The sequence below is a fragment of the Oryzias latipes genome, chromosome 2 (assembly GCF_053564925.1).
Source record: "Oryzias latipes strain Hd-rR chromosome 2, Olatipes_Hd-rR_3.1".
Classification (NCBI taxonomy): Eukaryota; Metazoa; Chordata; class Actinopteri; order Beloniformes; family Adrianichthyidae; genus Oryzias; species Oryzias latipes.
The window spans coordinates 49,921,936-49,946,563 of NC_136238.1; the positions used below are offsets into that span (position 1 = coordinate 49,921,936).

A 24,628-nucleotide genomic window follows, 5' to 3' on the forward strand; every position below is an offset into this window, starting at 1 on the left:
TGTGTGAACAGGCCCCGCCCTTTTTGTACTACATTTGAACTGTACCGTAATGATAAACAACCAGTAAACCTGTCTGCTTTATGTTGCTTCATGGTCTTACCCCCCCCCCTCTCACCATCACCCCCCCCCCCCCCTCTGACATCCCTCCCTCTTCTTCCCCTCTTTCCTTTTCCGTCCGGTCCAACACCAAAGATTTTCAATCATGGTTGAAATGAATAAAGTTTGGCCTCAATTACAAAAGGGGTTTATTCAGACATGCCTTTGGTTTGTCTGAAGATTAATAACCCCTCTTGTTAAAGTAAAATATGTCCAACACAAGAGGCCCTCAGCTCTCATCTGTCTGCCCAGCTGTTGGACAGGACAAGTTAAAAAAAAAAAGTCCCACTCCAATCATCTCAAAATGTTCCCAGTGATGTTTTTATTTATGATTATGCTGTTTTAGGCCAAAATCTAAAGATCTGTTCTGTTCTATAGGACATAGTTTCTGCAGAGGGGCAGGAATTCATTAGAAATTCACCTCTAGTGTTGTTAGCATAAAAGTATGCTTTCACATATTTCCCATCATCCATTTGTTTACACTCTCTCCCACTAGCTTACAGAGCCCCACAAACCTAAATTAACATTAACAATCCAACAAAAACGGTCAGCAATATTGGAGCTATCCAGCGGTACAGTTCTGAGTGTGACTCCAGCTCAGACCAGGAAAACAAAAACGTTTGTGGATCTAGTTGTCTACAAGTGGATGTGTTGGACTGGAGTTGAGCAGAGACACTTTGGCCCTCCCGGTACAGTTTGTACAACACAGATGAGTCTTTTTAAACTGTACTTTTTCACCTGCCCCATTAAGCCACTATTTTAAAAAATGAAATACTAAAAAAGGTTAAGCTTAAACTATTCTTTATCTGAGTGGGACCCACTCTAATAAAAATGGTGTTTTCTGCTCTTGTAGCATTTTCTGATATGAAAAAGATTTTCAGATTAAAATAGCATTTGAGAATTTCTTTATTCAAAGGCCAGAAATTTTTAATAAAAACAAAAATGTCACTTCTGCATAGGTGCTATTCATAATGTAATGTGAATGTTTGAACAAAACTGTAAATAGAAATACCGTATGCAGATGATCAGGTGTTGTTAAAAAAGGGGTGGGACTGTTCGAGATTTCTCCTTTTAGCCAAGCCTTTTTTCTTTTGAAGTCTTGCTGCTCTGCAGAAACTATGTCCTAGAAAAACAACACAAGTGTTTGATTTTGAGTAAAAACTGCATCTTTGAAAGTAGATCCAAAGCTGATCTCAGAGGAAACTTTAGGATGCGATAAAAACCACATATTGCATGGTTGGATGAAGGTTTCAGTTAGAAGTTCAATATAGAACAAAGAGAGGGACAGAAAACATTGTCAATAATCATCTGTTAACCAGCTACCCGTAATAGGTTGTTTTCTATCTAAACAAAAGTTAACGGGCCTTTCAGAGTTCAAATCGGTTCCATAAATGTAAATTTATTAGAATTTCCATCAGGAATTTACACTGTCATGTTTTAGTGGGGGAAAAATAGAGTAGTTAAGATCGGGTAGGTAAACTGGCTATACATTCATTTTGTCAAAAGGATGTTTAGCCCTGATTGAAGCCCTTGAAGCCCTGAGACCAAAGCCTAAACTGTGACAAGGTCTCTGAGTCAGAACTCAAACCGGGCTCAAACCTGGATCCAACAGCAGATTAATGTCTGGACAGAAAACCAAAGTTCTCCACTACCGTTACCCTACATTCAGCACTCCAACGGAAAAGATATGGAAAATATTCAGACGTTACTACCGCTCCATGACATCATCAATAGTCACCGCCGGTCATCTACATTTGACGTAGCTGTCAGCGGTCGGAAAATACATAGCAACATCTGTTTTTATAAATTTAAAAAGTCATTCAAAAACAAAAAGTCATGACTTACATATAAATATAAATGCTTCAGACCACACTCGTGAAGAAATGTTTCTCCTCTGGGGCACACGGATCACCTTACCGGCAGAGGGATAGCTAGCCTTAAGTCACTACGGCTTCTTAAAATAAAAACTTCGGACACCACTGCTGCTCCAAATGCTCCTTCAATTGGACGAATGGAGAGAAGCCAGGGTGGCAGGGGAGGATTATTCTGGGATGAGAAAAAGGAACTTTGGGAGAAGCAGAACCAGCTGTAACTAGGGATGGGTACCAATCCCATGAGCCCCGGGTCCACATTCTTCAAGACTGCAGTATCATTAAGATCTGACCTCCACGGTTCTGCTATCGGTTCTGGAGAACTCGCATTTTTTTTTTGTGTCCCAAAAGATATGAAGTTTATCTGCCATATTTAACTCACCAAGTCAGTCAATTTTCCGTTAATTAATGATGATATTGATGTCGCTGTTCTCGCTGGAGAGGAGAAGTCTGTCTGGATATTTGTGTGCACAGGGGGGCAGGGCTATTATTCGATGGTACGCAGCGCACGTAAAATTAATGAAATCTGCGCCAGAGCGCCACGACTATCGTCTCAACCTGTTGCTATGGTGACCGTATTTTTCCCTCTCTGTGTATAAAACACTGAGGAGAACGGGGGGGGGGGGGGGGGGGGGGGGGTCTCAGCTGCAGAGGACATGAACAGGTGAACAGAGGAAAAGCAGGTAGAGAGGTGGGGGAGGGGCTTTGGCTTCTAACTGTCAGAGATGGAAACACTGATGTCAGATTCAGACGCAGCTTTCACTGTTGAAGTAGAGACTCTCTGGGATGATTTGATGAACTCAAACATTTATTTAATGTGTTTTATATTTACATCATGACAGAAATATGTCAAAACATTGCTGTTTATTTTTCTTTAAATAACTTCTTCTTTCATGTATTTTACTTTTCAAGTTGGAAAAATGTAAAAAGTAAAATGTTTTGTTAAAAACATTGTTGCATAATGAGGAAATAAACACTTTATGTTATACCTGCACAATATACCACAAATGTATCGTTATCACAATATCCAGCTCTGCAATACACAGATCACAAAAGACGGTGAAAATCACAATAAATCGTAAACCTTAAATGTGTTAAAACAATCTTATGGCAGCTTGAAGCTTTTAACGAATCAAATAAATCCCTTTATGCATTTGACCAATCAGACCAACCAGATATTAATATTCATCCTTTATTAATCTCAGTCATAGTTACATTATCAGATGATCCTCACATCTCTACATCTCATACAAAAATGTCTCATTGTCATTATGTTGCACCATGATTATCAATGATGTCATGATTAATAAAATCAACGTACATTTATTTAAATCACATTCTGAACTAAAGACTAAATCTGCAGCGTTTTTACTCAGATTCTAACTTCTACATGTATGATTGAACACATTTAATCCTCTTTTCCATGACTCTGCCATGTTTCTCTGACAGCGTCTGGGATCTTTGTTAGTTTTAGTCCAAGTCTGTTTGTGACGTCACTTTTCTTCCACTTTGTCTCAGATGCAGAAACAATGTCTTTCAGCAGCGACTCTCAGAGGGAAAGTCTCTGTAGATCCAGAGAAAATGTTGCTGATGGTTCCACAGTGGGAGTCATCACGTGCTCAAAGCATCACTTTAGCACAGAACGCTGGGATGAATGATGCATTATGGGATGTCTGGCTCAGCTTTAGTGATGGTTGAATGAAGAATGTCCATCATTGATCCTTCCTCATCAAAAACCTTCATTTCTGATGCTCTGAGAAACATTTATTAACATGTAAAGAACATTTGATTGATCAGCATAAAGAGTTTGATTGATTTATCCAGAGAAACTGACTGAACCGTAGTAGGAGAGTCTCTCTGTGTCTCTGTGTCTGAAACCAGGAGTCCATGGTTCCTCCTTCAGTTCAGAGAAACCAGGAGTCCATGGTTCCTCCTTCAGTTCAGAGAAACCAGGAGTCCATGGTTCCTCCTTCAGTTCAGACAAACCAGGAGTCCATGGTTCCTCCTTCAGTCAGACCCACAGATGCTGCAGTGATTTATGCGTCCAGCTCAGCGCCTCAGTCCAGAGTTCTTTATGATCTTCTTCAGCGTTTCAGGATGTTTTCCAGCCGTTTCTGAGTCAGCTGTTGTCATTTCTCCATGCAGACACAAACTTCTGTCAAAGATTCAGGAACAGCTGGAAGCAGCTGTTGGAAGCTGACAGACCGGAATGTTTTTCATCTCCAACCTCCTTCCTTAGAAATGAACACAGAATCTCAATCAGTTTATGTGAAACCAGGAAGATGACTGTATAACTGTAAACTCAGATGATGGATACACTGTAGAATGACCATATTTGAAGAGATGGTCATTTTGAAATCTATAGAAATACAAGTTTGATTCAAACAGAACAGCAACACAATGAAAGTAAACTTTAAATGGAGCTATTTTTAGAACAGGCCTGCAGGCCACTGATGTGGCCCTAGGGGGCCACTGATGTGGCCCTGGGGGGCCACTGATGTGGCCCTGGGGGGCCACCCGGTGCCCACAGACACCATGTTGGTGACTCCTGGTTTAGACTACCAGCAGAACCATCAGCAGCTCCTCTTCAGGGCCACATTCAGACATTTTGGGCCCTGTGGATCCTCATGTTTTCAAGGCCCCTCTACAGTTTAGAGATGTCAGGAAATGCTTTCAGAGGAGAACTAAAGACTTTTTCAGCTGTTTTTCTGCAATGTGATCATTTGAAAATACATTTTAAAATTTAGGATTCAAGATGAAGAAATACAATTTAATCAGACATTTTTGAAATGGAAACTTTAAATCTATTGGATTGTGAATATGTAGTCCTGAATAATTCCTGATGATCAATGACATTTCAATTCCTCGTCTGTTTGAACTTAATCTCTAATCTATGTCAGAACTTCTTCTTTTCTTCCTGCAGCTGCTTCTCTGCTCACATCAAAGCTCCCAGCAGCTTCTGACTCTTCATTCAGAGCTGAAGTCATGCTTGATCAGGGATCAATGTCCAACATTTGCTGCTGACTCTTCCTCATCACTTCCTTCTTCTCTCTGCTTTGATCTGTTGGAGCTGAAAGTCTCTGCTTGAAGGGCTGCAGCAGAGAAGGACTGGAAGATCATCTCCTGAAAACTGGGAGGAAGACTTTCCAGCATCCTGCTGCTGAAATTCTCCCATGATTCAGTGCTGTTTGGAGAAGAGCTGAGCAGAAAGAGGAAGTGGACTTTTTCTGCTGTTGCTGCAGAAACATCAGTTGGTTTGGATGCAGCCACAGGCTGATGTTTGACTTTCACACATCTGGACTTCTTTCCTGAAGCAGCTGCATGTTGTCCTGAATGTTCCTGAATGTTCTTCTTCTCTGCTTCTGCTGGACTCTTCTGATCTGCTGCTGTTGCTTCACATCTTTGGACTTTTTCTAAACTTTCTGATCTTCTTCAGCTCTGAACTCTTTAGAAGACGTGAAGGATGAAAAACATGAACTTTGTCTTTAAACTCAACTCTTTCTTCTGGATTCAGGTTGGAGATCTGCAGATTGTCAAAGACCAGCTGTGCTGCTCTGGTCTCAGCTCTGAAGTCCAACCCGTCCCACCTGACAGAATTGGACTTGAGCTTCAACAACCTTCAGTCTTCAGATGTTCAGCAGCTCCAGGATCTGGTGGAGAGTCCAAAGTCCAAACTGCAGACTCTGAGGTCAGTAGAGGGTTGGAGTCAGTCCAGCTGCTTCCAGATGTTTGGTCCTAAAGTTAGTCTGAGAGCAAAATGCAGAGTTTCCTGTGAAGCTGCAGCTTCTCAGTGAAGCTCTGAGGAGAAAGATGACAGGCTTCAGGACAACAGTCAGCCTATCAGAGCAGCAGAAGCTCCAACAGGTGAAGATGACAGGAAGCTGCTGCTCTGAACAGGACTGAAGCTCCTGCTGCTCTTTCTGCTGCTGTGCTGCATCACTGACTGACAGACCAGGATCAGGAGACACTCCTTCATCTCTGTCTCTACACTTTCTCTCTGCAGGTGGAGGTTGTTAGACTGATGTTCCTCCTGGAGGAGCAGAGAGGAGCAGCAGCAGCAGCTGGTCTGCAGAGATCTGGTGACTGGACGGTGTTCCTGGGAGGTGGAGAGCAGAGTGATGGAGGAATCAGATGGAGATCTGATGGAGAACTGCACTTCCTCTTCTCATTCTAACTTGGAGTGTTGATCTGAAACATGGGTTGGATTCAGATGTTCAGCAGCTCCAGGATCTGGAGAAAAACAGACCTGCAGAAAAACAGATTCTTTTCTAGATCATCACTTTCTTCTTTGATCTCCATTTGATGGACAGATGTGAGTTTGGGATGGACCAATCAAGGATTGAGGGAATCATTGATCAGACAGAACATTTGTGGATGACATAGATCTATGTGTGGGTCAGGCGTTGGATCCTGGTTCTGTCCCTGTTCCAGAGACAGAACCAGAACTCTGAATCACTAGATTCTGGTTCCAGATGTTTCACACTTGATTTCTGTTCTCCAGAAACTCTCATTGACAAACAAACACAGAGTTTCATTCAGAAACCTCCAACATGGTCATGTGACCAGAATGTTCATAGTGGAGACACGGACAAACGCTGTGGTCACATGACTGACTGGTCTGGATTCAAGTCCTTTGAAGTCAGTTTTTGGAGCAGAAATCCCGTCTGATCTCAGTTAGTGAACAAAAGTCTCTCAGTTGAATCATTTTTCTATCATCTCTGTTCTGTTAATGATCAGATATGGACTCATGCAGTTTGAAAGACTCAGAGTTTTGTTTTGATTGATGTTTTCCACAGTTTTCTGACTGAACTTCCTTTTTCTTTGTTGTTTTGTGGGTAAAACTCTGTTCTTTTTCATGCTGACAGCATTTTTAGCTGCAGTTTTAAAGAAGTTTCATCTAAATCCAGTAGAATCTCCTCATTTTCTAGAATGTCTAAACTAGTAGAAACTTTCTGAGCATAAAGCCTGTTTTCTCCAGAGGACATGAATGAACAGAGTGGATCTTAGTGAGGAATGACAGCCTCTGGATGCAGAGAATCACTTTGATGCAGCTGCTGCAACAACACCAACTGCATTGAAGCAGGAGGGAGAAGGGAGACACCTGCTGGCTGTTTGCAGAACTGCATCTTCAAACTGAAAGCTGTCTGTCAAATTCCTGCAGCCTGATTGGATCTAATAAATTCTCTTTTGAATCAACTCTGTGTTTTCTATTGATTTCTGTCTTTGACTCACAAACAGACTTGAATCTTTAGCCTTCCCCCTCATCCCGTTCCAGCTGTTCTAATCTTCATGTGTTTGGTTCCTTCTCAGTAGAAATGGGTTGGAAAAGAGCTTTGGAATGTTCAGGTGGTGCTGATGTCTTTCTAGATGGGGGTGGGCAGAACAGATGAGAGCCCCTCCCTCCTGATTCAGAGGGGAACAGTGGGCAGCAGCTGAAAGGAGGGAGTGGAAATGGGAAAAGTTCTCTGCAGGTTTCTCCTTTCCAAGAACAGAGGGACACGACTCCATGAACAGCAGAAGCTAAAGAGTTGGAAAACATGCCCAAAGCTGCAGCACCACCTGCAGAAAGATGCTTCCTCTTCAGGCTCCGCCCCTCCACAACAAGAAAGATCAGAGTTTCTGCTGAGCTGCTATTGGAGCTTTTAGGGGGTCAGATCTTTAGGAACATTTGCTGTCAATCAAACCATGAAGTAAAGTGTTTTTAAAGGTCAGATTGATGACATCATCAGTTGTGGAAACACTGGAAAATGGAAATCCAGCAGAGAAGTAAACATCAGGAACTTCCTGCAGGAGAAACTGTTCTAGACTGTTGGAGACAGGAAGAGCTTTGGTCTGGGAGTTATCCGTATTCTCAGATAATATCTTCTCCTCCAATATCTGCTGCTTCCATCACCTGAGAGACTTGTTTTTCCATCCAACATCAGCACCTCTGAAAGAACCACCTACATGTGTGAGCTGGAGGCGGAGCTGAAATGGGAATTAAAAACTATGGACCAATGTTCTGTTTCTGGATCAAACTGACAGCTTTGATGGACCTGATTGGGATGCAGTTCTGATCAACCGGATGAAGATCCAGTTGATTAGAGTCAATCATATGTTTAGTTTTTGAATTTGAGGAAATCTTTGTTGCTGTTTTGTTGTTGTCTGATGATGTCACAGCTTTAGTCTGTGTGGGACTTTGGGAGGTTGTCTGTAAATCTTCTGTATATTTATGGAGATCCAGTTGACTGAGGTCATTTTTCTGACGTCTGACACTAAATCTTCTAACAGATCATCCTATACTTGGTCTGATTTGAATGTCCAGCTCACTGACTGTCCAGTTCTTTCAAACATTGATGTCTTTTTGTCTGGACTTACTGCAGGTGTCCTGGTTTGTCCCTGTCTCTCTGTCTCCCTCTGCTGGTCATCTCTGCCATTGCAGTCCTCCAGCCTTTTCCTGCTGGTGTTGGTTTTTTCTCCACAGGTGTCCAGGATGACTGGCGGGGACTCCTACTTCACCTGCAGCCCATCTCCACCCTCTGACTGTGTTTCTGACTGCTGTTCCAGCTCATGGCAGCCAGTCTGTCAGCTAACGTCTGATGGGATGGAGCTGACATCTGCTAGAAGATTTCCTGTCAGACATCAGACGTCTAGCAGCTGATCAGGAAACTGAAAATGAGGACGTCAGCGGAGCAGAAAGAGGAGGAACACCGTCAACAATCATGTTGGAGCTCCAACAGGCATTTTCCTGACTCAGCAAAAACATCTGGTTGTTTTTCTTTGTTCTGTCCAGCAGCTGAACAAATGGAAGAAGGTTGGAGGTTCAGTGGACCAAGAGCTGGATCATCTAAAGGAAAACGGGCTCCACACACAACATCTATGTGAGGATTATTCTGGAATTACTGGCTCCATTTGTCTGAATTATGGCTTACAGCTGATAAATTCACATGAATAATGAGGTCAGGAGAGAAAATCTCTATTTTCTTGCTGGTTTCTATTGAACAGAGTGATTCCAATCAGACTAGTGAAATATTCTGAATGTTTCTGAATATCCATTGATTCCTGACTTCTGATCAGTTCTTATTTCTGTAACTATGATCTAAATGGACTTTAATGAAAGACCATGTGATGTTTCCATTGATGCTAAAGCTGACCAATCATCTTATTGATTACAACACGAGCGCTTTCTGTGTCTAAAATCAGTCGCAGAAGAGTTCAACCATGACTTCAATGCCTGAGCTAAGCTCCTCCCCCTTTGTGTGTCTTTGTGTGTGTGTTTGTTGTGTGTTCCCCTGACTGCAGCAGTGTGTCGTCAACAAGAAGCTGATTCCTAGAGAAAAGTGAGAGTTTCAGCTCTAAGGGGTCTGAAGTCCATCTGAGAAGATCACTAACTCATCAGTCCTGCTGTCCCTGAAGACCGGCTTCATGTTCAGAACCAGCTTCAGGTTCTGGGCTGGGATTGGATGTGTTGTGGTGGCAGGAAAGCAGGTTCAGACCCGGATCAAAGCAGAATGTAGAAAGTGTCAAAGTGTCAGTCAGACTCCCAGACAGAATGTTCCAGATCAGCATTTATTGGTGATTTCTTGATGTTCTTCATCTTTGGAGAAAAGCAGAGCTAGAAAATCAAACAAAGTTCTGTCTATCTGCTAAAAACTTGGATTCATTCAGTCTTTCCCGTATAGACAGATTTCTTTGACGTCTTTTCTTTTCATGTAAATTCAGTCAAACATGTTGATCCTTCATGATGTGGATGAGTTCATATGAAACAGGGTTTTCTGCAGCAGGAACATGTGAGAGGAAACCTGCTGTTCCTCAGCTGAGCTTCATCATTCCATCTCAGTAGCAGATGAGGAGGATGTGCTGCTGGAAAATCGGCCTCACAGACTCAGTTTGCAGCTTCTGCTTTCAGCTTTGACTTCTAGTTTCTGATGTGAAGCATCTCTGGAGAAACCAAATCCCTGTTTTCTCCCTGACAGCTGAGAGGAGTTTCTGAAAGCAGGAACGGCTTTGCATCTGGAAAACATCTGGCTTTCTCACCGCAGAAAAGACTAGAAATCTCCACACCACTCTAGAACCATCTAGAACAGTATTATGGGATGTTTTTCAGCTGAATCACTGGGATCCATCTTCATGTTAACATCAAAGTGATCGTGTCAGATGAAAGAGTTTCCTTCGTGTCACAATAGGATCCCAGATCTCCCATCAGGCCTTGCAGCTCCTGACTTTGTGATGAGTTCCTGCAGAAACTCTTGGAAATCTCATGTTGATTCTCTCCCAGTTGACATCCATGGAGATTTTCACTGCTGTTGTTCAACTGTAGAGTTTGTCACAGACGCTCAAACTCATGAAGAGTTCAGCTGGAAGTTGAGAACGAGGCTTTGAAACCAGCAGCAGTTAAGGCCTGTTCACACCGGGACGAATTTCGCCGGCGATTTTCGCCGACGTTTAACGCCTCGTGACTAAACAAAGGGCACCAATGAGAGTGTGCACACCGACGCGAAAAAACGCCACGCGTTAAAGCGTCAAAAAAAAAAACGCCTCGGGTTCGTTTTTTTTTCTCGACGCGTCGCGTCGAAATCTACTCGACCAATGAGAATGGCGCTTTTGCTCACGTGTCTGGAGCTTCTGAAGTTACAGTAAAACACAACTTGGGGGCGCTCAAACACAAAACTGCCTTGCTGAGCACACATACCAGCGAAGAAGATAGACGCCAAGTAGCGTCTACACAGCCGCGAAGCAATAATGACGGACATTCTAAAACATCCACCAGCACCAGTTGGAGCTACTGGTGCTTGAAATATTCATGTTTTCTTTGTTTGATTCTGACAAGCGCGTAAATACTTGCTCTCTTCTTCTGAGTGAAAAGCGACTTTAAGAAGCGTAAAGTTGCGCAGCGCCACCTTGTGTACAGGAGTATTTCTGTTTTACATCAAGCGCCATCTAATGTCAGGGAATGAAATTGCATGTTCACTCCACTCATCGTCAGCGAAAATCGCCTGGGTGTGAACACAAAAAACGTGGCGAAAAACGCTGGCGAATAACGCCTGGCGAATATTCGTCCCGGTGTGTACGGGCCTTTAGAGTCCATTCTGATGTTCCATTCAGGTTTCTGCTACAACAAGCCTTTATTTTGAAAGAGCCAGTGGGACAGAAACAATAGAAGGAGGAGATTACCAACCCCCCTGGAATGTTGCCCCCTGTGCAGTGGACTAGTGGGGGCAGGGACGGCTGAACCAATCACAGAAGACTGTTGCAGCTTTCCCTCCAAAAGTCAACCAATCAGATGTTGTTGTTTGGATTCTTTGTCTTGAAGTTTCCCATGTAGAAGCTTCCAGAGTCTTTTCTGTTTGGTCTGCAGGCTGAGCAGAACTGACTCCTGCAGGATCACAGGAACTTTCAGGAAAATCTCCAAACAGGAGAAAAGTTTCTGTTTGGGCCTTTTTCTGTGATTGTGAGACTAGCAGGTGATCGATCTGAGCTGCAGTGAAGAGGATGGCGGTGTTTGTGGGAGTTGGAGCTGAAGATCGGAGCAGGAACCATGTCTCTGAGAGAGTTGATCAGCGAGCGACTAGCTGCTGCTGCTGAAGAAATCTGCAGACTCTGTGAAGGAACCATCGTCCAGTACGAGGAGGAGCTCTGTCGTCAGCGCAGACTGCTGGATGTCATCTGGAAACCACAGCTGCAGCTCCACCACATAGGTATGTTACCTTCTACAAAGCAGTGAAGCTCTCTGAAGCTGCTTGGGTCAGGTACCGGGGCTGGCTTGAGGTGACGAGGCACCGGCTGGGTGGTGGGCGGCTCCTGGGTCCTGGCTCCCTCCTTGGCCTGGGTCTTAGTGTCTGGCTCCCAGTGGCCCCAATGGCTGCCACCCAGTACAGCGCAGCGCCTGTCATGTGGCTCAGGGCCCTAATGGCGGGGTTCCCCCTTGCTCCCGGATGCCGGAAGGGGGGCCCCCTCACCTGGCTGGTTGGTTCCCCTGCTCGAGCCAATACAGGTCCACTTGAGTTGGTTCTGTCATGTTGGTAAAGCCACTTGTATAGGTTGTGCTTCTAGCTGCATTAACAACATCAAAGAACCAACTCAAGTGGACCCAAGTCTGCAGTACACTTCACCTGAAGGCCACAAACAACTGCTTCCAGGATAGCGAGGTTTGAGTTTTAGCCAGAGAGAAAGGATGGTTTGAGCGAGGAGTAAAAGATGCCATATTTGTCAAGAAAGATAAACAGTATCTTAATAAGACTGGTGGTCTCAGGTTTAAATCAGTCCCAGACAAACAAACCAGTTTCACTTAGGTCATTAACAGCTGAAAGAGATTACCAGGTTGGGGAGGGTAGCCACTGTCTTCCCAACTACAGCTGAGAACAAAGGACTTCTAAAGACCTAAAACCATTTAGTCTAAATAGACAATACTATCCAGATTCAGGTCTGACTCCTCCCCCAGGAGCACATTTAAACTAGCTCTTTCACCCGCTATTTCAGAATTGACAATTTGGGTAAGAGGTGAAACTTTTTCAAATTTGAAAATGATAATGTCCACATGCCATTTTTAATCCTACTTCTGTGAGTCTTCACAGACAATTGGTGTTTTAAGATGATCAGTTAATAGTGAATATTAACAACACACAAAACCCTAAAACATAAAAATGTCTCATTTTGTGTTTCTGCTGTCCTCCCCCAGCATTGGGTGACTGAAGATGAAAATCTTTTCAACCAGCAAAGGAACTTAAGAGTTGAACTGAAGAAACCGGACCCTCCGCTTTATAAAGAGGAACCGGAGGAACCACAACCATCAACGATTAAAGAGGAGCAAGAAGGGTTCTACAACAGTCAGCCTGACCTGAAGCAGGAGACTGACACCTTGATGGAGATACCAACTTATGAGGAAGATGAGAAAAGTAAAGTAGATCTAAACAACCAACAGTGGAACTTCAGAGTGGAACATGAGGAACCAGAACCTCCACAAACTGTAGAGGAACAACAACTTCCACAGATTAAAGATAGACTACAGAAACCAGAACCTCCACAGATTAAAGAGGAACAGGAGGAACCAGAACCTCCACAGATTAAAGAGGAGCCAGAGGAACTCTGCATCAGTCAGGATGAAGATCATCTTGATCTGAAGCAGGAGACTGATACCTTGATGGAGATTCCTGCTTATGAGGAAGATGAGAACAGTGAAGCAGATCTAAACAATCAACAGAGTTTTAATGCAACTGATAGTCAGGATGAAGAAGGAAACCAACATGAAGAATCAACATCAACTACAGATGAAGAGACAGAATCAACATCAACTACAGATGAAGAGACAGACCCACAGAATAGATATCAGAGGAAGAGGAGAGACAGAAGTCTTGTCCAAAGTGTGGACAGCTCTCACATGTCAGAAAGTCAGTGTGACTCTGATGTTAGTGAAAAATCAAAGAAGGATGATTTGGTTAAGAAACACAAAGAATCTCCAGCGCAGAATTTTTTTTCCTTTTTGAAGTCTGGTGAAAGCTCAAGAATCACTATCAAACCTTTTCATGTAGGATTTCATACAGGAGAGAAACAATTTTCATGTAAAGAATGCGGTGGAAGTTTTAGTCAAATATCTGATCTCAAAACACACATGAGAACTCACACAGGAGAAAAGCCTTTTTCTTGTAAAGAATGTGACAAAAGTTTTAATCGTATATCTCATCTCATAAGACACATGAGAACTCACACAGGAGAAAAGCCTTTTTCTTGTATAGAATGTGCTAAAGGTTTTAGTGATTTGTCTAGTCTAAAAACACACACAAGAACTCATACAGGAGAAAAGCCTTTTTCTTGTAAAGAATGTGACAAAAGTTTTAATCGTATATCTCATCTCAAAACACACATGAGAACTCACACAGGAGAAAAGCCTTTTTCATGTGAAGAATGTAAACAAAGTTTCAGTCAAATATCTCATCTCATAAGACACACGAGAACTCACACAGGAGAAAAGACTTTTTCTTGTATAGAATGTGCTAAAGGTTTTAGTGATTTGTCTAGTCTAAAAACACACACAAGAACTCATACAGGAGAAAATCCTTTTTCTTGTAAAGAATGTGACAAAAGTTTCAGTCAAATATCTAATCTTAAAACACACATGAGAACTCACACAGGAGAAAAGCCTTTTTCTTGTAAAGAATGTAAAAAAAGTTTTAGTCTTGTTCATAATCTCAAAACACACATGAGAACTCACAAGAGAAAAACATTTTGAAAGAGTTTAATAAAGGATTCATTAAAAACTAAGCGCAAGAAAACTTGGAGCAGAGAACTTGTGCAGTAAAAACATGGGGTTTACATGAGCAGAGGAAGAGATTTGGAAAAAGTACAAATTTTCTTCCATAAAGACAGAAACTAGTATTTTATTTGAAATTATGATTTTTAGAATTAAATATTTCAAGCCTTGTTTTTATGTTGCCATATACGTATGGAATATACCGCTAATGTACCGTCTTTGAAAGGTCCAAACTACTAAACATTCAGTCCCATTCACCCCCACACACACCCATTCACACACTGATGGCAGCTGTGCTGTCTCACACTGGCACTAACCTATAACCCCCAGGATCAATGTGGGGTTCAGTTTTGTCCAATGACACTTTGACACATGGACGGGCAAAGAGGTAATTGAACCTGTGATCTTCTGATCAGAGGTCAACCACTCTACCTCTGCAGCACATCCAATCACTTTGGTATTCGTATTTCAGATAATTTAAATATTTTCATTTTTTAAAATATTTTAATTAATTTTTAGTTTGTTCATGTGTGTGTTACCATGACAACACAAGAAAGATTTTGTAAACGTCTTTAATTCTGACACTTGTTATGTAATCAGTGAACATTAGATTATTAATTTAAACAAAAAGTAGTAACTGCAGTTTATATTTTTTAGACCAAGTTTAGTGAAGAAAAGATTTTCCTAAAAATGTATTCAGGAAGAGGCTGATAAAGAACCAGACGAGTGTTTGTGTCTGGTGTTCTTGTTATTCATGTTTTCTAGTAGACATTAGAACTGTTCCTCTGTTTTTTATTTTGGTTCTCATTGTTCTGTTCCAATCTTATCTATGAGGAATAAAGTGGGCGTGAACATCAGTCAGAAGTGTGGAGTCTTTCTCACAGTGTGGGTTTCTGCTGTTTGTGTCAGGAAGGATCTTGAGGACCAACCCAAAAACGACAGACCCAGGAATGCAACTTAATATTTATTGGGCTGAGGAGACTGGGGAGCTGGAGCTGGCAGTCCTCGGAATAGGCACCAGAGGGCGTTGCAAGAGGTGGGAGCCGCCAGCAGGCTAAGAGGAGAGTCGAAAAACTTGGAGAGAAGCGAGAAGGGGGGGGGGGGGGGGTCGAAGCGTGAAAACCTTGACTGAAGAAGTCCTCTAGAGGCCAGAGCTGGGGATGAGAGATTCTTGGGATGGATCCGACTTGGAATAGCAGTCTTGTGGAGAAAAACACGGAGTGAGAGCGTCGGCTGACGAGCAGCCAGAATGCTTGGTTTCCTGAAGCGTGACAGGTAAGTAGATGTTTGGGCTTGAGGACCTGGAGCGTCATCATAGACAGGGCGTGAGGTTAATAACTTGAACTTCAGCTCAAATCACAACAACAAGGTTGGTAGTCAGGCAAAAAGGCTAGACGTTCCGGCAATAACTGAGACGTGGCAGGCTTAAATACTGAGGCGTACAGGTGAGGAGAATCAGACCTGATGAGCGGCCGCTGAGAGGGAGGGGCAGCGGCAGTCATGACAGTACCCCTCCCTCAACGACCGGCACCCGACGGTCGGGCAGGGTGGTCAGGATGCTCACTATGAAACTGGGCAATAAGATCAGGGTCAAGGATGAACCGAGCAGGAACCCAGGAACGTTCCTCAGTACCATAACCCTCCCAATCTACTAGGTACGTCGTGGACGTGGCCTACAGTACCTAGTAGGCCACGTCCACGACGGCGAGAACAAAGCAGGCGCCTCACTGTATAAGCAGGACCCCCATCAATGAATCGAGCCGGTGGTGGGGCCACAGCAGGAGGGGCAAGAGGGCTGGTCTTGACAGGCTTCACCATGGAAGTGTGGAAGGTGGGGTGTATACGGAGAGTCCTGGGTAGACGCAGGCGAACTGCCACTGGATTGACCACTTTGGAGATGGGAAAGAGACCAACAAACCGTGGAGCCAGTTTTCTGTTCTCCACACGAAGAGGCAGGTTAGTGGTAGAAAGCCAAACCCTTTGACCCACTTGATAGGAGGGAACAGGAATCCTCCGTCGGTTTGCGGTGGTACGGTAGGTCTCCACGGTCCGTAGGAGAGTCTGCCGGGCCCTGCGCCAGGCCTGCTGACATCTGCGAACGGACGCATGGGCAGATGGCACAGAAACCTCCCCCTCCTGGGAAGCAAAGAGAGGGGGCTGGTAGCCAAACACCACCTGGAAGGGGGACAGCCCTGTGGCAGACGAAGGTAGCGTATTATGTGCATACTCAACCCAGACCAGATTGCGGGACCAAGATGCAGGCTCACGGCTACAGAGAAGACGGAGGCCGGTTTCCAACTGTTGGTTGAGCCGTTATGATTGGCCATTGGATTGTGGGTGAAAACCAGAGGACAGACTCACAGAGACTCCAAACAACTGGCAGAACTCCGCCCAGAACTTAGCAGTGAATTGGGGTCCCCGGTCCGAGACAATATCTCTGGGAAGGCCATGGAGACGAATGACGTTGTTGAGTAGGACCTCAGCAGTCTCCTTGGCCGTGGGGAGCTTGGGTAGAGCAACAAAATGAACCATTTTAGAAAAAAGGTCTACTACCGTAAGGATCACTGTCTTGCCCTCAGATGGTGGAAGTCCTGTGACGAAGTCCAGGGAGATGTGGGACCAGGGCTTTCTAGGAACGGACAGAGGCTGCAGAAATCCAGCAGGTGGGGACGTAGTTACTTTGACCTGGGCACATTCTGGACAAGCAGAGACATATTCATTGATGTCCTTCCTCATGTTGGGCCACCAAAAGCGCTGTCCAATGATGGAGAGTGTTCTTCTCTGTCCAGGATGGCAAAACATACGTGAGGTGTGAAACCATTGAATAACTCTGGCTCTGAGATCTACAGGTACGTAGAGACGTCCTACGGGGCAGGCAGAAGGAGATTGAGAGTCCTGGTTAGCCGACCTTACCTCCTCTTCTATGTCGGTACTGAGAACAGCGAGTCGAGCAGAGGTAGGCAGTATAAACTCAGGAAAGACCTTCTTCAGGGGGCATTCATCCCTTCGGGACAGTGCATCAGCTTTCACGTTTCGAGACCATGGTCTATAGGACAAAGAGAAGGTAAATCGGTTAAAGAAAAGGGCCCAGTGAGCCTGGCGTGAGTTCATCCTTTTGGCAGTTCTTAAATACTCCAGGTTCTTGTGGTCAGTAAACACAACAAAAGGAATTTCGGCCCCCTCCAACCAGTGCCACCATTCTTCTAATGCTTCTTTAATAGCCAATAACTTCTTTTCCCCGACATGGTAGTTTATTTCAGCGTTGGACAGACGGCGGGAATAGAAGGAACAAGGGTGCACCTTGTTATCCAAACTGCGTTGGGATAGAACTGCTCCGATCCCAGTGTCGGAAGCATCTACTTCCACAATGAACTGTTTACTGGGGTCAGGAACAACCAGCACAGGAGCCGACGTGAAGCGGTTCTTTAGATCTTTGAAGGCAGATTCTGCTCTCTGGTTCCAAGAAAAGCTCTGTTTGGGTGATGTTAAGGCATGTAGAGGTGAAGCGATTTTACTGTAATTCTTGATGAAGCGACGATAGAAATTGGCAAATCCTAGAAAACGTTGCAATTCCTTACGGTTTTCGGGTTTGGGCCATTCCAACACTGCCTGGACTTTCTTAGGATCCATCTTAACTCTGCCCTTAGCGATGACCAGACCCAAAAAAGAAGTGGTGGTGGCATGGAATTCACACTTCTCAGCCTTAACATATAGCTGGTTTTGGAGTAGGCATAGGAGAACCTTGCGCACATGTTGGATATGCTCAACCTCTGGAAAGAAAATATCAGGATATCGTCCAGATAAACAAAAACAAAGTGGTTGATCATTTCCCCTAACACATCATTAACCAGGTTCTGAAAAACTGCGGGAGCGTTGGTTAAGCCAAATGGCATGACTTGGTATTCATAATGACCTGAAGGTGTGTTGAATGCCGTCTTCCACTCATCTCCTTCCCTGATCCGCACCAAATGGTAGGCATTACGAAGATCCAACTTTGTAAAGATCCTGGCCCCCTGAAGGAGTTCAAAGGCAGAGGACATGAGTGGCAGAGGATAACGGTTGCGTACTGTAATTTCATTTAGCCCTCGGTAGTCAATACAAGGTCTTAAACCCCCATCCTTCTTCTTTACAAAGAAAAACCCTGCCCCAGCTGGTGAAGAGGAGGGTCTAATGAGTCCAGCAGCTAGAGACTCCTTAATATACGTCTCCATGGCCACTCTCTCAGGGACCGACAGAGTAAAAATGACCTCGGGGGGGAGAAGTACCTGGCAAGAGGTCAATGGGACAATCGTAAGGGCGATGTGGAGGTAGGTTGGTAGCTTTTACCTTATTAAACACTTCCTTAAGGTCGTGATAAGGGGTGGGTAGTTTAGAGAGGTTAGGGTATTTTTCAATAGAGATGATTTTCTGGCTAGGGGCTGATGGGGTTTCCATCGCGCCAAGGCAGTTTCTGTGGCAGTCAGTACTCCAGGTCAGGATTCGTCCTGTAAGCCAATCAAGCTGAGGATTATAACGTTGCAACCAAGGCAGTCCTAGTATAACGGGTAGGTCAATATTCTTGAGGATGTGGAATCTGACAGTTTCAGTGTGATTGTCGATCTGCATCTTAACAGGTTCTGTAACAAGAAGACTGTTAGTGATCACATGTCCATCAATGGCTTTGACACTCAAAGGGTGCTGAGACAAAGAAACGTTAACACCCCACTTATGTACAACCTCCTCTGCCATAAAATTGCCATCAGCCCCTGTGTGAAGGTTCACAAGTAGTCAATGGACAAAAATAGGTGTTTCTTGCAAGATCTTTTAATATTGTTTTTTTTTTGTAGTTTTTTTCTTTGTAAAGGAAGATAAAAAAGGTACAAAAACAGAATAGTTTCAAAACTAAAGTAATTTGGGCCCAACTGAAAACATAACTAAATGAAAAAAAACAAGTGGGACTAAACTGAACAGGCCTGACCAGACTTAGCCATTACACTGACACACTGGGGAAGCTTTATAGACAGGGACAAACCATACTGGACACATGAGGGAGAGGAAATTAACTAATCAAACATTCAAACTAATTAATCTGATTACAAAACAGAAAAACAGAAACCAAACATAATTCATATAATACAAAAGTAGTCTTCAACAACAAGTGGACTAGTAGTAGTAGTAGTAGTCTTTTTTATTTTGGACTAGTGAAACGAGTGTAAAATAACAGAATAAGACAAGAACGAGACAAAACTTGCAAAAACAAGAAAAAGACAAGTAAATTATATAAAACAAAACAAAACCAAATTATATAAACACCAGTCCAAAAGGGAGTGAGAAGAAGAACAATCTTATAAACTCTCACCCCCCTTTACCCTAAGCCCTTACTTTCCCACCATCAGAGTCCAGTGCCCTACCCAAGTGTATATGTACATACATACATGTAATTGTCATTTCCAAACAACATACAAATGAATAACAAAACGTATTGTCAAAGTATGCAAATTTATAAATGCTGACATTCTTTCTACATTCTTTTTTTTTCTCTTTTCTTTATTTTGCACATTTGTTTTGCACATCTCTTTACCTGCACTGTTTTGTAAATAGCTCTTTAAAGTATACCACATTTTCCTTGTTCTTTTTTTTATTTATATTATCTTAGTCTTTTTTTCCTGTCAGTTGTTATGGTAACGAAAAAATTTCCCACGTGTGGGATCAATAAAGTATTTCTGATTCTGATTCTGTATTTTTTTGTATTTGCACATATTTATCCATGATCATCTTCCTGTATCTATATTTAAATTCTTTTATGTTTGGACATTGTTTCAAGCATTTACTGGTTCTGTTCCACAACTTCACTCCACAAATTGAAACACAGAATCTCTTTTTATTTGTACGTGCTTTATGTATGACAAATTTATCTTTTTCCCTAAAATTGTATTTTTCCTCTTTTGTAATAAATAACCTTTGGATATTTGTGGGTAATAAGTTGTTTTTGGCCTTGAATATTATTTGAGCGGTACAATACTCTACTAGATCGTAAAATTTGAGTAATTTTGATTCTATGAATAATTTATTTGTGTGCTCAAGGTAACTGACTTTGTGTATGATTCGTATTGCTCTCTACTGAAGTATTGAAAGTGAATGTAACATTGTTTTATAGTTGTTCCCCCAAACCTCTACACAATAAGAAAAATATGGTAAAACTAATGTACAGTATAACATGTGGAGGGATTTGTGGTCCAGAACCAGTTTAGCTTTATTTAAGACAGAAATACTTGTGAATAGTTTGGCTTGTATGTAGCTAATATGTGCTTTCCAGGTAAGTTTGTCATCAATTATGACCCCAAGAAATTTATTTTCATAAATTCTTTCAAGTTTCACCCCATTTATGTGCATGTCAATGTTAATATTTTTACCCTTATGGTGACCAAATAACATCATTTTTGTTTTACTTAAATTTAGTGAAAGCTTATTTACATCAAACCACAGCTTCAGTTTTTCCATCTCTTTCTTAACAATTTCAATGAGTTGCTGCAAATCATCCCCATCACAAAACACATTAGTATCATCAGCAAATAGAACTAGCCGTAATTTGTTAGAAACCTGAAATAAATCATTTATATATAAAATAAACAATATTGGTCCCAGAACCGACCCCTGAGGGACACCACAAACAATGTCCAAACATTGGGAACAAGCACCTTCAACCTTTACAAACTGCTTTCTGTTGCTCAAATAGCTTCTGATCCAGTCTAGCACTAACCCCCTAATGCCATACCGATCCAATTTATGAATTAATATACAGTGGTTAATTGTGTCGAAAGCTTTTTTTAAATCAATAAATACCCCGATTACATGTTTTTTATTATCAATAGCATTTGTTATATTTTCTATTACATTCATCAGGGCCAGTGATGTTGATCGATTTGACCTGAACCCATACTGTCCTTCGTCCAGTATCTTGTGCTTTTTGATGAAAGAGTTTAATCGGGTTATGAACATTTTTTCCAATATCTTTGATAACTGCGGTAACATAGAATCTGGCCTATAGTTTGTGAAGTGATGCTTGTTCCCGGTTTTGTACAATGGTATAACTTTTGCAATTTTCATTTGATTAGGAAATGAACCTGTTTGGAATGATAAATTGAAGATATATTCTAATGGTTTCAGAATTCCACTGATTACTGTTTTCACCAAGGCCATATCAATGCCATTAACATCAGTAGAGAGTTTACCCTTCATTCCTCTCACGATCTTTAATATTTCATTTTCAGTTACTGGGTTAAGAAACATGCTACTGGGATTTCTGTCAATTAACATTTGCACATCCTTTCCAAATGTTCCTGGATCCGGGATTTGCTTTTCTAATTCAGGTCCCACGTTTACAAAAAAAATCATTAAATCTTTTAGCAATCTCTTCCCTTTGATCTATTTCTTCACTCTTACTAATAAAGTACTTTGGATAGGAGTCTTCCTTGTTACCCTTTCTTAGAATAGTATTAAGTATGCCCCATGTTTTTTTGATATTACTTTTGTTTTCCTCTAAAAGTTTTCCATAATATTCCTTCTTTGCATGTTCTTATGATCTGCGTTAGCTTATTTTTGTATTTTTTATATTTAATTTCGGCCTCTTTTGTTCCCTTTTCAAGTAGTTTTTATAAAGAGTATTCTTTTTCTTACATGCATTCTGCAGTCCTTTTGTAATCCATGGACAATGGAAATACTTAATTTTTTCCTTGAACTTTTTAATTGGACAATGTTTATCATACATCGAACCAAATATCCGCAAAAAATAATCATAAGCCTCATCAACAGTTTCTTTTTGATAAATCACATCCCAATTATGCTCAAGTAGCTCAGTTTTAAATGCATTGATGGAGGTTTCTGTTTTAATTCGTCTGTATCCCATTGAGAAATGCAACCTGTGGTTGACTTAACTACTGTCATATACTGTGAAAACTGGAAGATGGTCACTGATTTCATTAATTAGCAACCCATTAACTGTTTTATTTTCAGTGTCATTGGAGAATATGTTATCAATTAATGTTGCACAACTTGCAGTTATCCTACTTGGTTTTGTAATTCTTGGAAATAAGCAAATGCTTTACATGGTGTTAATAAATTCTTCAACTGCTTTAATCTTATGAGGATTTAATAGGTCAATGTTAAAATCCCCACATACAAACATTACCTTATTTTTATCCACGAACATTTTCTCCATCCAGCCTGTAAACATATCCATATTTGAGCCTGGTGTTCTGTAAATACAACTAACAACTAGATTTTTTGATTTTCTTGAGAGATTTCGATTGTTAAACATTCAAGCATATTGTCAGCAACAGCTGTCATGCTATTCACTACTCTGAAATGCAGAGTTTTATCCACATATAGAGCAACTCCTCCACCACCTTTGTTTAGTCTATTACAGTATCTGAGTTCATAACCCTCCAAATTAAAGTTTTAGACTCCCTTCTCTGCATTGAACCATGTTTCTGAAATTGCTATCACACTAAATCTTGTGAAAAATTGCACAAGTATTCCTTAATGTTATCAAAATTTGCATACATAATACAAAAGTATCTTTGTGTAATCTCACTGTGTAGTTTTTAATCATCAGTATATAAACAATAATGTTCAAATAAACATAACTAACAAACATTTACTAATAGTATTTTATATGTATGTATATATATATATATATATATATATATATATATATATATATATATATTTATTAAAAATATATATATCAATATATATATATATATATATATATATATATATATATATATATATATATATATATATATATATATATATATATATATATATATATATATATATATATATATATATATATTTTAATAGGTAGATCTTCAAGACATTGTCGATTCAAAAGTTACTCCATCCATCCATCCATCTTCCTCCGCTTATCCGGGACCGGGTCGCGGGGGCAGCAGTCTAAGCAGAGATGCCCAGACTTCCCTCACCCCAGCCACTTCCTCCAGCTCCTCTGGGGGGACCCCGAGGCGTTCCCAGGCCAGCCGAGAGACGTAGTCTCTCCAGCGTGTCCTGGGTCTTCCCCGGGGCCTCCGCCCAGTGGGACATGCCCGGAACACCTCTCCAGGGAGGCGTCCAGGGGGCATCCGGACTAGATGCCCGAGCAACCTCAGCTGGCTCCTTTCGATGTGGAGGAGAAGCGGTTCTACTCCGAGCTCCCCGCGGGTGGCCGAGCTTCTCACCCTATCTCTAAGGGAGCGCCCAGCCACCCTACGGAGGAAGCTCATTTCAGCCGCTTGTATTCGGGACCTCGTTCTTTCGGTCATGACCCATAGCTCATGACCATAGGTGAGTACTGGAACGTAGATCGACCGGTAAATTGAGAGCTTTGATTTTCGGCTCAGCTCTCTCTTCACCACGACGGACCGATAGAGCGACCGCATAACTACGGATGCCGCTCCGATCCGCCTGTCAATCTCACGCTCCGATCTTCCCTCACTTGTGAACAAGACCCCGAGGTATTTAAACTCCTCCACCTGGGGCAAGGACACTCCACCCACCGAGAGATGGCAAGCTACCTTTCTCCGGTCAAGGACCATGGCCTCAGATTTAGCGGTGCTGACCCTCATCCCAGCCGCTTCACACTCGGCCGCAAACCGCCCCAATGCACGCTGGAGGTCCCGGCTCGATGAAGCCAACAGGACAACATCATTTGCAAAAAGCAGAGAGGAAATCCTGTGGTCCCCAAACCAGATCCCTTCCGGCCCCTGGCTGCGCCTAGAAATTCTGTCCATAAAAACTATGAACAGAACCGGTGATAAAGGGCAGCCTTGCCGGAGTCCAACGTGGACCGGGAACAGGTCTGACTTACTGCCGGCTATGCGAACCAAGCTCCTACTCCGGTCGTACAGAGACCGGACAGCCCTCAGTAAGGCTCCCCGGACCCCATACTCCCAGAGCACCCCCCACAGGATGCCACGGGGGACGCGGTCGAACGCCTTCTCCAAATCCACAAAACACATATGGACTGGATGAGCGAACTCCCACAATCCCTCCAGCACTCTAGATAGGGTGTAGAGCTGGTCCACTGTTCCACGACCAGGACGGAAACCGCACTGTTGTTCCTGAATCCGAGGTTCTTCAAAAGTAACTCACACGGCAAAAAAGTGTGAGCACCCCTGATCTAGATGGACTTATCCTCCACAATTACAAAGTCGTTACAGAGTGATTTCTTACTTTCAAATTTACTTTGAAATGTCTACTTGTGTCTACTTGAAATTAACAGCCAAAATCACATGCTGGTCCAGACTTCCAAGCACAGGAGGACCAACATATGTAGAAGAATGTAGTTAATAGTTTTCATAAAGAAACATAGGCTACATCTCACGGCTCAGACACAGAGGAAAGGCTCAGTGCAGTTAGAAAAATACACCTGGAGTTAAATCTGCATTTTCTTTCT

At 42.4% G+C, this 24,628-nt stretch overlaps 2 protein-coding genes across 5 annotated transcripts in view; both read left to right on the forward strand.

The window, feature by feature from the left end:
- LOC144988962 (NLR family CARD domain-containing protein 3-like) overlaps positions 1 to 24,628 on the forward strand; it is a 207,703-nt gene that overhangs the window by 8,930 nt on the left and 174,145 nt on the right. Inside the window, exons 8-9 of one of the 4 annotated variants that reach the window (XM_078940441.1) lie at positions 5,482 to 5,655; positions 5,971 to 7,163. The exons of the other annotated variants lie outside the window; for them this stretch is intronic. Coding sequence (XP_078796567.1) covers positions 5,482 to 5,655; positions 5,971 to 5,989 — 193 coding nt within the window. The 3' untranslated portion in view covers positions 5,990 to 7,163. Of the gene's footprint in view, positions 1 to 5,481; positions 5,656 to 5,970; positions 7,164 to 24,628 lie in introns of those variants that run through there. 4 annotated transcript variants of the gene reach the window in all.
- On the forward strand, positions 11,282 to 15,050 carry LOC144989195 (uncharacterized). The gene is made up of 2 exons (XM_078941377.1): positions 11,282 to 11,644; positions 12,625 to 15,050. Exon 2 carries the CDS (start codon positions 12,808 to 12,810, stop codon positions 14,170 to 14,172), a length of 1,365 nt encoding a protein of 454 aa, XP_078797503.1. The 5' UTR covers positions 11,282 to 11,644; positions 12,625 to 12,807; the 3' UTR covers positions 14,173 to 15,050.